Source organism: Phaethon aethereus, assembly GCF_964289735.1.
Source record: "Phaethon aethereus genome assembly, chromosome: 5".
In the NCBI taxonomy this organism is placed as follows: Eukaryota; Metazoa; Chordata; class Aves; order Phaethontiformes; family Phaethontidae; genus Phaethon; species Phaethon aethereus.
In genome coordinates, this window is record NC_138579.1 from 32,021,632 (window position 1) to 32,036,328 (window position 14,697).

General features: G+C 42.5%; 1 protein-coding gene across 2 annotated transcripts in view; it reads left to right on the plus strand.

Moving 5' to 3' along the window:
• Positions 1 to 8,474: 8,474 nt before the first annotated feature.
• Positions 8,475 to 14,697, plus strand: part of PRKD1 (protein kinase D1) — a gene marked incomplete at both ends in the record, with an annotated part of 141,697 nt that continues 135,474 nt past the window's right edge. Inside the window, one exon of one of the 2 annotated variants that reach the window (XM_081999829.1) lies at positions 8,475 to 8,684. In XM_081999829.1, the coding sequence (XP_081855955.1) occupies positions 8,490 to 8,684 (195 nt within the window). The remainder of the gene's footprint in view (positions 8,685 to 14,697) is intronic. The other variant, XM_081999830.1, reaches the window with a different exon arrangement.

The following is a 14,697-nucleotide window of genomic DNA, read 5'->3' on the forward strand; positions in this document are numbered from 1 at the left end:
ACTCACAGAAATAGTATGACACCCATTCCTACAGGAATTCTCATTCCCAGGACCTGGATTATTTTTTGAACTGCCAAAGAATTTCAGTGGAAATGACATGGAGGCCTGGACAGCAGCCACAAAAATACTAGTGTTAAGTGACAATATAAGAGGTTCCTGATGTGTGCAAGAACAAAGTCTGTAAATTGGTTATGCTTGTATATGAACAGTACTTCAAGAATTTTGCTATTTTAACTAGAATACAGTATAACTGATTTTCAGTAGCATACATATTTTACTTAATTATCAATCTACTTTCAAGAACATTACCAAATATAGTGAATACACTAGCTGCTTGTTGAAAATTATCCCCAGCTAAATAGTGAAAATCATGTAATAATTTCTGAAGAGGGAACAGCTGTTATATACTATTACAAATTCTGACTCTCAGACCTAGAAATTTCAGGTCACTGCAGCCCAGATTTCTGTACAATTGTATGACAGTGACATTCAAGAGACTGTTTAGTGAAATGGTGCTATGTAAGCAATAAAAAAAGCGTCCTTCACACAGAATACACTATTCAGAAAGAATCTAAGAAGCAGCATTAAGAAATTTCCCAATAAAACCTGTGCTAGGTCTTCATTTAAGATACAATGACTACCTCATTTCCAGTATCCTCAGAATGGGAAGCACATCTCTCAGATAGCAGTTTTAAGAAGCAACAACTGTCTTGTTCCAGACATACCATGCTCCTAAGAACCAGAGAGCTAGTAAGGACAATTTGCACAAATATGCACAAGCAATGCCAAGATACCCATGCTTATCTGAATGCATCAGTTATTCTATCGTCAAGCCATAACAAACATCCTCAAAGCATACTTTGGAATAAATGGAGCCTGTCCTATCCCAGAATTTTTCAAGTATAGTGAGGTCAGTTTGGAGCACAGAGAGAAAAACCACCAAAAAACCTCTTCCGTCCCAAACCAGCATAAATTTTGCTCAAAGTAAAGAAACAGAATATGCAGATGTTTGACATAAGAAAGCTTTCTCCTACAATCTTTCAGATCCTATTTTAATATTAATCTACCTTGTATGTCCATGGTCAGTTTGCCCAGATACAGGCTTACATAGGCAGAAAACTGTTTTGCCAACCTAAATCAGATTTTAATTTCCATTCCCAAGATATTAAAGAATAAAAAAATCTTTTTTTTTTGTGATCCATTTAGAAAAAATACCACATTGAGTTGTCTCAGATTTTTAAACTGGAGTTCTGCACTTCTAACCTTAATGTTGTTAAATATTTTGTCCTAATTATCTAAAACATTTAGCAGAAAGTCATAGAAGGTAATACTCAAAAACTTTCATTTTAGAAATGCTGAAGCATTTTCAGCAATTGGAAACATTAAAAAAACCCCACCAAAACAAGAAAAAACAACAAACAAAACAGTTTTGGAGATTTACTGACAGTATTTACATCAACAATTTAGATCTTAAAATGTTATAATTTTCTCATGGAAATAAGTAGCTCATCAGAAAATCCCTAACCAGTTCTACAGCTAACATCTGCTTCTTCTCTCCAAATAAATACCCAGGAACTTATCTGTAAAACTATTTTGCCAGTATTTCAGATATCAGCTCCATTTAACTTACCAGTTCAGTCCCTAACACAGTACTGATCCCAGATCCGGTGACGTTTGCATTTCCACCTCTAGTGTATTTTTACTTTCCATGACAGTCTCCATGTTTCTTCCCAACTTTCATTCTATTGTGTTTACCAGTCTGTTTTTCTTTCTGTTCCTTGTTTAATTTTTTGTTTCAATACTCTGCTTTTGAACCAAAGAACTTCCTCCCCAACAGTGTCTGCCTCAGGAGAAAAGCTATGGGAGCACGCAGTCCACTTTAAACATTATTTCAGCATCTGAAAACAGCAGAAAGAAAAAATGGTTTCACTTTTGCAGACCGGTCTTTAATAAAGCATGTTTTGCTGCTTAGTAAGAATGTAAATACCACAGTCTGTATTTAGCTGTAGAAACAGGAAAAGTTCACACATTCTTAACATAAACAGGTTTAGCTGAAAGTTCAGTGTTAAAATCTAACTTTATATAAAGAATACGTAAACCACATCTAGATGCAAGAGCTACTCCTTGTAAAATTTGAGGTTTCTGCTCAAGTTTGTTAGCTAGAATAGGCAATACATTATCTGCATTTTGCAGATCATGATATAATGAAAAGTAACTTCTGGAAATATTGATCCACTGCCAACAGAAAAGATACGTTGGATAATGCTGTCATCCATAATGTCTTTTTCCAAGCAGGTGATGAGCACAGTAATATTGTTAGTAACAATGAAAAAAATCAACCTAGTAGGGGGCAAAAGAAGTCATAGAGTATTTAGATAATTTTTCAAATAGTGCCTGATAAACCTAGAATATCAGGTTATTTAAGTATCTCACTGAAGCAATCACAAAATGATAAATACTTATCTTTGAAGATTAGTGGACAGGTGTGATACTGGAAGATTCAGAGTAGAAAAAAGGTATTCAGGGCATTACTTATGTGTGAAAGTAGTCTAGAACAATAAAAAAAATGTAAACACTGGAAGACAACAGTGAAATCAGTATCAGTCCAGCACTGACTTGTAAAAGACAAATCATGCCAAGCTAATCAAATTTGCATCTACTACAGAGCATAAGCAACAGGTGTGATGTATTTTGACTGATGAGTTTTTTGACACAGTCATAAACCATTCATCTGAGCAATCAGAGCAAATCAGGCTGTGAAGAAAATATGATAAAGTGGACACAAAACTAGTTGGGCAAAAACACCCAAAGACTACAGGTGTGATGGAATTCCATGGGAGTCTGTACTTCATCCACTTTTTCAGTCCTTCACTAATGACCTGAATAATGACTATACCTTTTAAACTTGTGGATTATACAAAAAGGAGATGGACTGCAAATGCCATGGAAGCATTTGTCATTCAAATTCAAATGATCTTGACAACTTGGTGTAATAACCTGGAAAAACAGAAGGGGTTTCTACACAGGTATGTGAAATGAAGAATGCTTGTGCAGGAGTAATCAGCTTCAGATATACAGAAATAGCAACAAAACAATTACTTAGCAGGAAGAATTCTGGAGCTTATAATGGACCATGCTCTGGATGCAAGTCAATATGCCAAGAAGCTGGACTGTTTGAAAAAATGGCATTGGGATGCCTGATCAAAGCAGTAAGCCTGCAGGTGTGTGTGGTTCAGGAATGTGTGAGATGAGGGAAACATAAAAATTTTAGTGGTAGAATGCAAAACTGGGTATCAGCCTGATTCAGCAACAAACAGTGTCTTTGTCTACTTTTACATTTGATCTGTTGTTGCAGGTTGAGGAGGTAAATTTTCAAGGATGAAAAGTTATTGTTGTCTTCAGCAGAGGCTTGGAGAACACCCTCTTCCACAGGCTCCTGCTCTGCACGGAACAGCCTATGGAGTCCAGCAGAGGTGAACAAGTGGAAGTGACCCAAGGAAAAAAGGGTTTATGCCAACTCACTTTCTTCCTGGACAGATGACATCCGTCTTCTGAGGTAGAAAAGATACACTTCTTCCAAGGGAGAGAGAAAGATGATTATCTTTACATCTTTGAATTTGTGTGTGCTGCCACAGTCAACATTAAGATCCCATTAAGAACATATCTGACAGATAAAGTCCTTTATCTTCCACTCTGACCTCAGGAAACAGAAGTTACCACTGTACTGAGTCTAAAAGCTTGTGTATGAGTAAACTCACTCTGAATTTGAAACCATTAAAGAAAGTTATCTGTCACTTTCTTTCCTTATTCATTCTAATGACAAATCATTCTCATGGTTAAAATTTGAGCTTTATTTCCAATCTCACTTTCTATCCAGCTTTGAGAGATTGCTGCTACTTCTTCCTCTGCTTTAGCCCTATTATTTTCTCCTTGCCAAGATACACTATGCTATTGAGTATACTGCCAAGCAACCTATTTTTCAAAATACTGATCCCAGAATTAGATATGATAGTCTACTATCTGCCTCACAAAACCAGTAGTAATCATCACATTCTAATCACCTGTGTTCTACTTGCTACATAAACATATCAGAACTAAATTTTAGGTCAACAACTTTGACCTAAAAACTAACACCACCTATGTCAAAGAAACTGCCTTATAGAATGGTCTCCATTATGTAAGTATATCCTTCATTATTCTTCACTAGGTGTTTGATTTTTTTTTTAATTAAAACATATGCACCATATAATTGCTTGTGTTAAAGAGCAAAAAGATGAATGGTTAACTGGCTATTCAAAAAGGACCAGACACATCCCAGACAGAGAAAAGCAGAAAGCAATAAAAACTGGAGGGTTCTTATTCCCAATGAACAGAACAGGATTCTCTCTACACAATGCAGTAAGCGAAAAGAAAACAGTGCCAGAAAGGCATCTAAGCAGAGGGTCAGGTATACAATCCATGAGAACATAGAGGGACCACTATTCACCTTTCATACTAGCAGTAATAGAGAGTAATTAGAAGTAACATTATAGCAACTGTACCTTGGGGGCAGCTGAGAGAGGCTTTCATATGACGTTACAGTGGCATCCACTGCTGGCTGCCATCTTCCTGTATGTAGCTAGATGCATAAACTCTGTAGCCACCTGTTTAGTATCTTCATCAATGACATCGACAGTGGGATCAAGTGCACTCTCAGCAAGTTTGCAGATGACAAGCTGATGATGCACCTGAGGGACAGGATGCCATCCAGAGGGACCTGGACAAACTCAAGGAATGGGCCCGTGTGAAACTCTTGAGGTTCAACAGGGCCAAGTGCAGGGTCCTGCACATGGGTTGGGGCAACCCCCAGTATCAGTACAGGCTGGGGGATGAAGGGCTTGAGAACAGCCCTGCCGAGGACTTGGGGGGACTGGTGGATGAAAAGCTGGATGTGAGCCGGCAATGTGCACTCACAGCCCAGAAAGCCAACCATATCCTGGGCTGCATCAAAAGAAGCATGTCCAGCAGGTTGAGGGAGGTGATTCTGTCCCTCTACACCGCTTTGGTGAGAACCCACCTCGAGTCCTGCGTCCAGCTCTGGAGCCCTCAGCACAGGAAAGACATGGACCTGCTGGAGACGGTCCAGAGGAAGTCAAAAAAAGGATCAGAGGGATGGAGCACCTCTCCTATGAGGACAGGCTGAGAGAGGTGGGGTTGTTCAGCCCAGAGAAGAGAAGGCTCTGGGGAGACCTTATTGCAGCCTTCCAGTACTTAAAGGGGTCTTCTAACAAAGATGGGGACAGACTTTTTAGCAGGGCCTGTAGCGATAGGACAAGGGGTAACGGTTTTAAACTAAAAGAAGGTAGATTTAGACCAGATCTAAGGAAGAAAATTTTCACACTGAGGGTGGTGAAATACTGGCACAGATTGCCCAGAGAGGCGGTAGAAGCCCCATCCCTGGAAACATTCAAGGTCAGGTTGGACGGGGCTCTGAGCAACCTGACCTAGTTGAAGATGTCCCTGCTCACTGCAGGGCATTGGACTAGCTGACCTTTAAAGGTCCCTTCCAACCCAAACTATTCTATGATTCTATGCAAGGCAAACTCATTTTTTTCCCTGCAAGTTCATGTGGCAGTTAATGTACTGCTTAACTGGTACAGGTTAAGTAGTAAATAATAAGCAGTAAAACCTAAACTTCCAGAGGTTTTTCCAACTGTGCATGTACAGATTGGCTCAACCAGGCATGCACACTGTATCAGGTCACAGGGAAGAGAACAGACTGCTGTGGACGGTCTTTTCCCCTCCCTGGCATCAGTGCAATAATTCTCCCATCTGGAAGGATCATGAAAAAGATGACATTTCAGTCAGCACAACAGGCCAGGTTGTACGCAGGATCACATCATGTGATTTCACTGAATCCTTTTATAAATAGCATTTGTATACAACTGGCTGACACAGCATTGAAGATGTCCTGCCCTCATCTATTCTGATTACAAAGGTATATTCAACATGGCCAATACACTAATCAAATGACTCAGCAACCTACAACTTTTAAAAAATAGTGTGATGTTTCTTTTTGGAAAAAAACTTGTGCCCATGTCTGCACGGAGGACATGGATCTGTGGCTGACTCACAGCCTATGAGCTCTATCACTAGATTTCACATAGATGATAAAACCAAGGGTATATAATTCTCAGCATTGCTACAGATACCTCTCCTTTTTGGTTATTTTAAGAGTTGCAGAAGAGCCATAGTACAGTGTATAGTAGCTAAGGTCATATACAGTTGTCATTTTTCCACTCTTTCCCTTGAAAGCAAATGTCATCATGTGACTCATGTTGTGAAATGTTCAACTATGTGACCCTATAATTAAATATGGCAAGGGCAGGAGAGAAGGGGGACAACTCACCACCCCTATTGCCACCAGAGACACATCTGTGTTTGCCACAGTGAGCTCTAAAGAAGCAGCACTCAGAGTAGCTGACACTTATGACACTTTACTGCCTTCAGGAATCACCTGATCAATGAAGTTATGGTTGTGGGATCTTCTAGTATGCTTCTTTCAACAGCAGAGAAATAGAAACTGCAGCACTCAGAAAAGAAAAAAAAAAAAAGCAACTACCACCAGCTACCTGATATGGCTCCGGCCTTGCATGTGAGCTTATGACAGTCATTCAGGGATGGCACCTGGACTTCACATGCCCTTCCTGCTACAGATTCACACAAGGACCTCACAGTTCTTCTATGCTGACTCCCATATAGAAAAACTGGCTAGGCCATGGGATTATAATGCCTCAGCAGTTTTTGACTGGGATTATAGAAGATCCAAAATACCCAAGTACCAAAACATCTAGTATATGGGGAGCTATTGGGAAACAGCCCATCACAACGCTAAGCAGCATAGCCAGGGTACACAACTGTCCTGAAACTGAGTCATTCCTAAAGAAATACTGCAGACAACAGCAAAATTAAGTATGATTTTCAACAGCAAAGCCAAAGAGTATGGTCAAAGATAATTATTATCCCAGTGTGATAAGAAAAAGTCTATTAAGTGGGACTAGGAATCACCTCATTTTAGAGTGCTGACATTTTCATCAGATTTGGTAGTCTGTAGAAGATGCAAATTAAAATCTAACAATTCCAAAATAAAATTCACCAAAGAATAAACAGGTTAAAAAATTATATTGACAGTAAGATGCTGTGTGTGTGCAAATCCCAGGTGGGAAACAAGCTGACAATAGTAAAATGGGTCCTAATAAGACAGCTGATCAAAACGAAACAATGCTGCCGCTGTACATTTGGTCAAAAAAGCAGTCTGTAAAGAATTTGATAAACCACTGTACTTACAAACATACATTTAGTACTGCCATCCTTATAGGTGCCATATATATCGCTTAAGAGTTTCTCTGCTGGTACCTAAAATATTTATACTTCACGTTTCCATCGCCTTCACAGATTTCCAGGGGGAGGTTCGGGATGGGCTTTTTAGACTAAACGTTACCGGCCATCGGTCCCGTTTGTGCCCACGGATAGAGTTTGCACAGATCCCGACAGCTGGGTAGAGTAACTCATCCTGCTTTTAGGTGGGTGGGGAGCTCCCTCTTAGCACAGACCGCACCTGAAGCTGGAAGCTGTTTTAGAGACGGGTGCGAGCTGTCTCTTGTTTCTTCCCCGGAACCTACGGGGGCTGCTAGAGGAGGCGGCACGGTGCTGAGCGGAGCGGCCGGCCGACGCCAGGCAGAAGAGCCCGGGCCAGGCCGGAGCTCCCCCTCCCCTGGCTCTTCTTTCCGTCCTCGGGGCAGCTGCCGCCACCCTGCCCGGGAGAGGCCGCCGCGCTGCCCGCCAGCGAGAGACACCCCCGAGTCCGCTCAGGATTTTCCTGCACCTGCTGCCCAGGAGGGCGCACAGGACCGGGCAAGGCGGGATGAAGGCGGCTTTGAGGTACTGCCCAAAGGAGGTGACCGGGGAAGAGGAGGCTCTCCTCGCCCCAGCACCGCAGCCCGCTGACTGGGCCGGGTGGGGAGACCAGAGATGGCTGAGGCGAAGCCCCTCCGCGAGGGGAGCCAGCGGGCCCTGCGTGGGTTGGCCGGCCCGGGGGCCGCGGGGCCGAGGTCAGCCCCTGCCGCCTGTCGGGACGCGGCCGCCGTTTGGTGGCGGAGCGGCGCGGCCCGACCCAGCTGGGCGGCGGGCCCGTCCCGGCGGAGGGCGCGGCCCGTCCCGCCCCCGCGCCGCGCACAGCGCCAACAGCCGGAGCGGCGGCACCACCTCGGCGGCGCTGGGCCGGGCTCCCCCCTCGCGTCTCTCTCGCCGCCTTTTCCTGTCTGCATCCTCGCCGGTCCCCCGCGCCCCCCCCCCCCCGCCATTTTCACCCGGGAGGAGCTCGGCGGGACTTCCCTGAAACTTCGCGGGGGAACTCGCCCAGCGCCTCCGGGCCGGCCGCAAACTTTTCGCCGCGGCGCCCGCCTCTCCCTCTCCGTCCCTGACCCCTCGGCTCCGGCGGGAAGTTTTCGATGAGCGCCCCTCCGCTGATCCGGCCGCCCAGCCCGCTGCCGCCGCCGGGGGCTGCTGCTGCTGCCACCGGCGGCGTCGCCTTCCACCTCCAGATCGGGCTGAGCCGGGAGCCGGTGCTGCTGCTGCAGGACTCCTCGGGGGACTTCAGCCTCGCCCACGTCCGGGAAATGGCTTGCTCCATCGTCGATCAGAAGGTAAGAAGAAACCCCCCTCAACGGAGCCCCCTCCCGCCGCCTCCCAGATCCGCCGCCCGCGGGCGCTGCCGGTGGCTGCGAACTTTCCTCTCCCCGGCCCGCCGGCGGCTCGGCTCCGGGGCTAACGAGTCCGGTTCCAACTTCCCTGCGCCTCCCCTCTTCTGCCGCCGGGCCCGCTCCCCTCATCCCGGTCTCCCACTCTTCCCCTACTGTTCCCGCGGCCCCGGTTGCCGAGGAGGCTCCGTGCGGGATGCTTGTATGCGAGTTTGACTTTCATTTTGTTGGCAATAGATGCAATTAGCTGTACTAATAGCTGTTATTATAAACAACCGCCAGCCGGATCTATCTGCCTGCTTTTTAGTGCTGCGGAGGGAGGAGAGGTAGAAACCTGTCAGCTGTGATGGCAGCGCGGCGCCCTGGGGCAGTTTGCGCGTTGTCCCGGTCTCTGCTGGGAGAGGAAACTTTCCACTAAATTAAAAAAAAAAAAAAAAAGGCAAACAGCAACAAGGAAAAAGCAACCCCGAGAGCCCAGGATTCAAAGCGGCGCGCAGCGGAGCTGTGAGCCTGGGGTCAGCGCAAGCCCTCCCACCTCCCCTGCCCGTGGGAGCGTGCCAGGCCGCGGGGGTGGGCGCCGCGCCGGGGGCAGCGGGGTCTGCGGTGCAGGCTGGGGCCGGGTGCCAGCCCCGAGAGCGGGCAGGTGCCCGCGGCGCGGGAGGGGACCGACGCGGCCCCCGCCGGCAGGCGCTGCGGGCGCTCGGTGGGGAGCGGCGGCCGGCTGCTGCGGTGGCCCCGGGAACAAAGGTGGCACCGCCTGCGGGGGTGGCACTCGCCGCTGCTCCCCGGGAGCCGTAGCATCGCGAAGCACAGTTGACCGCGAGTCTGGTGAGATTTGCGCAACACGCTAAAATCCACCTCGCTTGGGTCTGAACCTCCGCTGTCCTTCGCCTGTTCCCATTTCTGTGTTTTAACAATCATGTTGTATACTGAAATGAAGTTTTATTTAATCAGCGTTTGTTGTGTGAAAGACCCACATAAAAGTATCATAGTGATTGCAAAGGACAAAAAACCCCCGACTATTCAGAAGGGTTATAATGGAAAAAGTTCGGCTTTTTCCCCCCCTTGTTTTTACTGAGGTAAAATAATTTCAGGCAGGGAATTTTTTTTTTTTTTTAAAGTTGATAGCTTTGCCTTATGTCTGTTTATAGATCCCATCAATCTGAACTTCACTAAATAGCAGAATTTCCTTTTTTTTTTAAAAAAAAAGCAGCTAATGAAGTGTTTTCCAAAAAGTATGAAATATGCATTTTCATTTCTAAATTTTGTATTTTTCGTAGTTTAAGAGATGTTTGCGTGCTTTATTAAATTCAATTCTGAAGAAAGGCTTACCTTTTTGTTTAACATTACCATATTTGCTTTCAAAGCTAGGCCAAAACTTGTTACTTGGTCACATGTACATCAGAAACGACTTAAATACGTTTAATATTTCACCATTCATAAGTTGTTGTGCCAGCAATAATGGAAACGTTAAGATTGTTGCATGCACTGTTTACATTTTTTGTGCTTGAGTAGTTTACTGATTTCATGGCTTTTCTATAAACTTGAGTCTAATCCAAACTTCTTAAAAATGTACCATTGTCTGGAGAAAAATAAGTGCGTTGGCTTGTGCTCAAAGAGTCAGACTCTTTTGTGTAAGTATTGACATAAAAATTTTGAACACTTTAATTTGCTGCAGTTTCCTGACTACACGAGAACATCATTTCGCTGCTTCACTACAGAGCAAACTTGAATGAGGAACTTTCTTCTAGTCATAGTTTCTCAGAGCCCAAATCTCTGCTTTTCCAAGGCTGTTGAGAAGGAAGCAGCTCAAAGAAAGCTGGAAGAAAGATAGGCTTTGGTTTTGCTTTTGTGTTTCTTTTTTTTTTTTTCTTGTCAGGTTGTGGCCTCTACCTCCTCCGCTCTGCAGATTAATTTGTATGTTATTTAGTCCTCAGAATCTCTGTTTTGAGCTTAAAACCTGCAAGTATGTCTGTATACATGACTCTACTAACACACATCATTTCACTGAATGCGGTGGGATGTTTTGCATATACAAAGTTACTCAGCATACTGGCAGAGTATTTAAAACTTTTAAAAATAATTACTTGGTATCTAGAACTGTTAAGAGGTAACTGTGTGTTGTAGTCATAATTTTTTTTTTTCCTGAAATGTTTCAAAACATTGCTTAGTCTTCATTTTATGAGAAAGATGTATTTGCCTATCATAATCAAGCAGGAGACTATACTGTAAAGAATATTTTATTGAAATCTCACACTATTTTCAAGTTTCTTTGGGTCTGTAAAGTAGCGGCCTATCAAGTAACAATTTTGCCTCAAAGTCTGGGTTGGTTTAGCAGTATATAAGGATGAGAAAATGTGACTTTGTTTTTCTCTGTGGCTGTCATGTCAGACTGCTAAAATCAACTCTGTCTCTGTGCTGTGCTGTTAAATATTTAGGCAGTCCTCCTGTACACAACCTTATTTTTAGGGTTGTGCCAAATTCTCTTCAGTGTCAGATGATGTGTTTATGGAGAGCCTTTTTCATGGTAATGTGGGTATACCTGAGTCAGGATGTTTGTCACCCTTATTCTGCACAGACTTATACACCAACTTAATTTAGTGCTGCTCAAAATTTATATTAAATTGAACTAAGCTTCTCGAAGTGCGCAGCATGGAGCATATATTGGCCTGAGTGTTAGGATGTTAATGTAGAGGAGGAGTGTGTGTGTATTTATGTATGCATGTGTGTATATATGTATAAAATCACCATACCTCTATGTCTTTAGATGGTGGTTTGATATATAAATCATATATAATATACATGTGCATGCATGTAATATACATAGGAATAACAGTTTTATTTTAATTTAAATACTTATATTTAGATATAAACATGTATTTGCATATATTTACATTAGTGGACTTTAAACAGCATCTGAAGTGCAAAGGTTAGGTATTCTAATTTTGGTAGAGAGTATAATTACATCAATCTAATTTATACAATGTGAAAAATGGAATGAGCAAAATGTGTCTTTTTTTCTATTGTCCATGAGAGGCATTTTTTCAGGAATTTCATCCTGAGATAGTTGTATGGAAATGTTATTGACAAATCTGAATATGAAATGGTACATACCAGTTTCAGGCATAAATTCAAACACCTTTAAATCTGTTAAGAACTGCTCTGAAGACAACGAAATTTGCTGCCTTTGAGTTTGTATGTTTTGTTTGTCTGTCTTAGAACCAGTGACATGAAAAACTGGAGACTTGTTCACGTGGGGTTATTTTTTCTCCAGTTGAAATGGAATTTTAGAATTTAAATGATGGTGTTGTTGACAAGAAATGAGGATCAACTGCAAAATGTGTGTCAGTGTTTGACTTCTAGGCTGACTCCCCCACAAGAACAGTGGGAGGATATTGTAAAATACAGTCTTTGTTTTCTGAAGATAAATAGTTTAAATTATTGCCCTTTCTGGGTTAGCTGCACACAATAGGCCACTTCTGCAGGGCAAAAGTGTAAAGCAAAGGACACTAAGTAGGAAAGTGGCATATTTTTAATTGTCTGGAATGATCATGTTACCAAAGACTTTGGCTTTCTACTAGCAAAAGATGAAGGAAGGAATTTTTATACAAATTTTAATGCAAATTCATACTATTTTAAAACAAAGGGGAAACTAGTTATTATTTATATTTTCTGTTTTTCCTAATTCTTTGTCACCGTTATACCTCCCATATGATGTGTTGGGCTACCGTAGTGGTATTGCCAAGTTCTGAAAGCTTTGAATTCTCAAACAAATGTATGATGCAATGTTATTTGACTTGAGAATTGGGATTTTATAAAATAGCCCTTAGGTCAGCAGTGAAGATCAGACGCTGGCTAGGCCTTCAGCATTTGAAGGCAGAGAAGTTGCAAGGAATAGGAAACACAGGCAACATATACAAGAAACCAAATCTGATTTGCATAGGCCATGCGTAGTTCCGACTGGTTTATAAAAACAGTATTGTAGATATTTCACTGGTTTGGATAATTCTGAAATTTCACAGTAGGGGGGGAAAAAAAAAGTAATAATCAGAAAGTAGGCCATTTCAAGAAGGGGAAAAGGCAAAAAGAAAAGTAAGAAAAAAGTGGTTCAAGTGGCATACTGCATCTGGAATACCATGCCCAGGTTAATCTTTATGTGAGTTATTCAGTGTTAAATTATGAAAATTGTCACAAATCAAGCCAAGAGCCTTTAAAAGTATTCTTGTACGTAATTTGTCCCTGAGAATCGAACCAAACACATTCAGGAACAGATATGCATCCACTTGTGCTTCTTGTTGTCCTTGGTACAGGAAATCAAACTTAAATAAATAAATTAGGAAAACAAAATGAGCTTAGTTTGGTTTTCTGAGGCCAGAATCTGTAAACCTGTGGTCTGAGTGAGGCAAGGTGCTTTTCTGAAGGTTAACATGAAAATATGCTTAACCGTTTCTGCAAGGGTTTCAGTCAGCCATGGAAAACGTATGGGGTTTTTCTTATGGATGATGTATCTTTTTTTTCTCCCTTCCCCCCATCTACGAACTCTCCTAAAATAAACAAGGGCCTGGTGGTAATGAAATAGTTTCCTTTGGACTGGGATAGGGAGTCAGGGTAAATAGTATCCTAGAAGGAAAGATTTGTAGCCTCCGGATAAACAGAGAAACTGTGGCAGGTTTTTACCAGGCTGATCAAAACTCATACACCTTCAATCAAGCACACTGATGCAGGCATTTCATATATTCACTGCGTTTTTGGCTGTAGCCACAGTCTTCATATGTTCTGGAAAAGTTAGTACAGATGTGCTGTTTGTTAAAGTTACGTTCTCACGGAGTCTGTAACTGGTGTACACTGGTAACAAAACATTAAACTTCTTTCCCTGAAGTAAGTCTTTCTCTGCACTGAATTCTTCCTTCTGCCTGTGTTGTGAAAACACCAAGTTGTTAAATTTCATTTGAGGAACACAAGGTGCCTTGTCATTATGCATATAAACATATTCCATTTTCTGATGATCTCACTGATAAACTCAAGTGAGACTTTTGATGTTTATTGTTTAATCTTTTATTGACTTTACATTTATTATTCTCCACCCTGGAAACTGTAAGTCAGTGTATGTAACAGTATTAGTTGAAATTACGTTTGGAGCATGTGTGAGAAAACACTAGGAAAAGCATGACTTTGATTAGTCAGTCTGAATTTGTTTAAAGAAACTTTTTTTTTTAAGAAATGCTAACTTTGTTATCTATGCTGTCACAGATCCAGATGAGGAAAATTGGTCTAATGCCACAAACTTATCTAAAGCATTTGAGAAGTTCCTTGCCAAAGATTAAAAGCTATCAAATGAATTCTCACAGAATAAGAAATAAGATGGAGCTTTGGATAGAGGGTAGGCTTGTAATCAAAGCAGTTGACAATTTAATTTTTCAAGGAATTATAAAAGGAGTCTTGTGTTGACCTTGTGTTAGTCCTACTGATGGTTCCCTCAGGAAATATATGGTGTCCATAATGATTTAAAAAATGCAGAAGATGAATAAGTATATGAGATGCTTCCCTTGTTGCCAGTGAGATGAAGCTCTATTGCCAGGGAAAGGATGGCATTTATTAATGAAGTTGCAACATTTCCCAGACAGAGTGCATATGTGGACATAGTATGACATGTGCTCAGTGAATTTGAAATACCCAAGGTCTGACTCTGTGTCCGACAGAAGATTTGCTGGGCATAAACCACATGGATGACCTGAGAACTCACAGTAAGCCCAGTGCGTCCTGAAGTGCGGTGGGTTTACTGCTTGTACGCAGGTGATCTGTACCGTGGATTATGTGTGAAACACCCTGTATGTGTCAAATCCATGTATTGATTTGTGCAGACTCTGTCCACAGGTGTTTTCCCATGATTTCTGGAAATCCCTCACAAACATCCAAAAGTACTTGCTCTTTTTATCTAGTTCCCCGCCCCCGCTGTGTT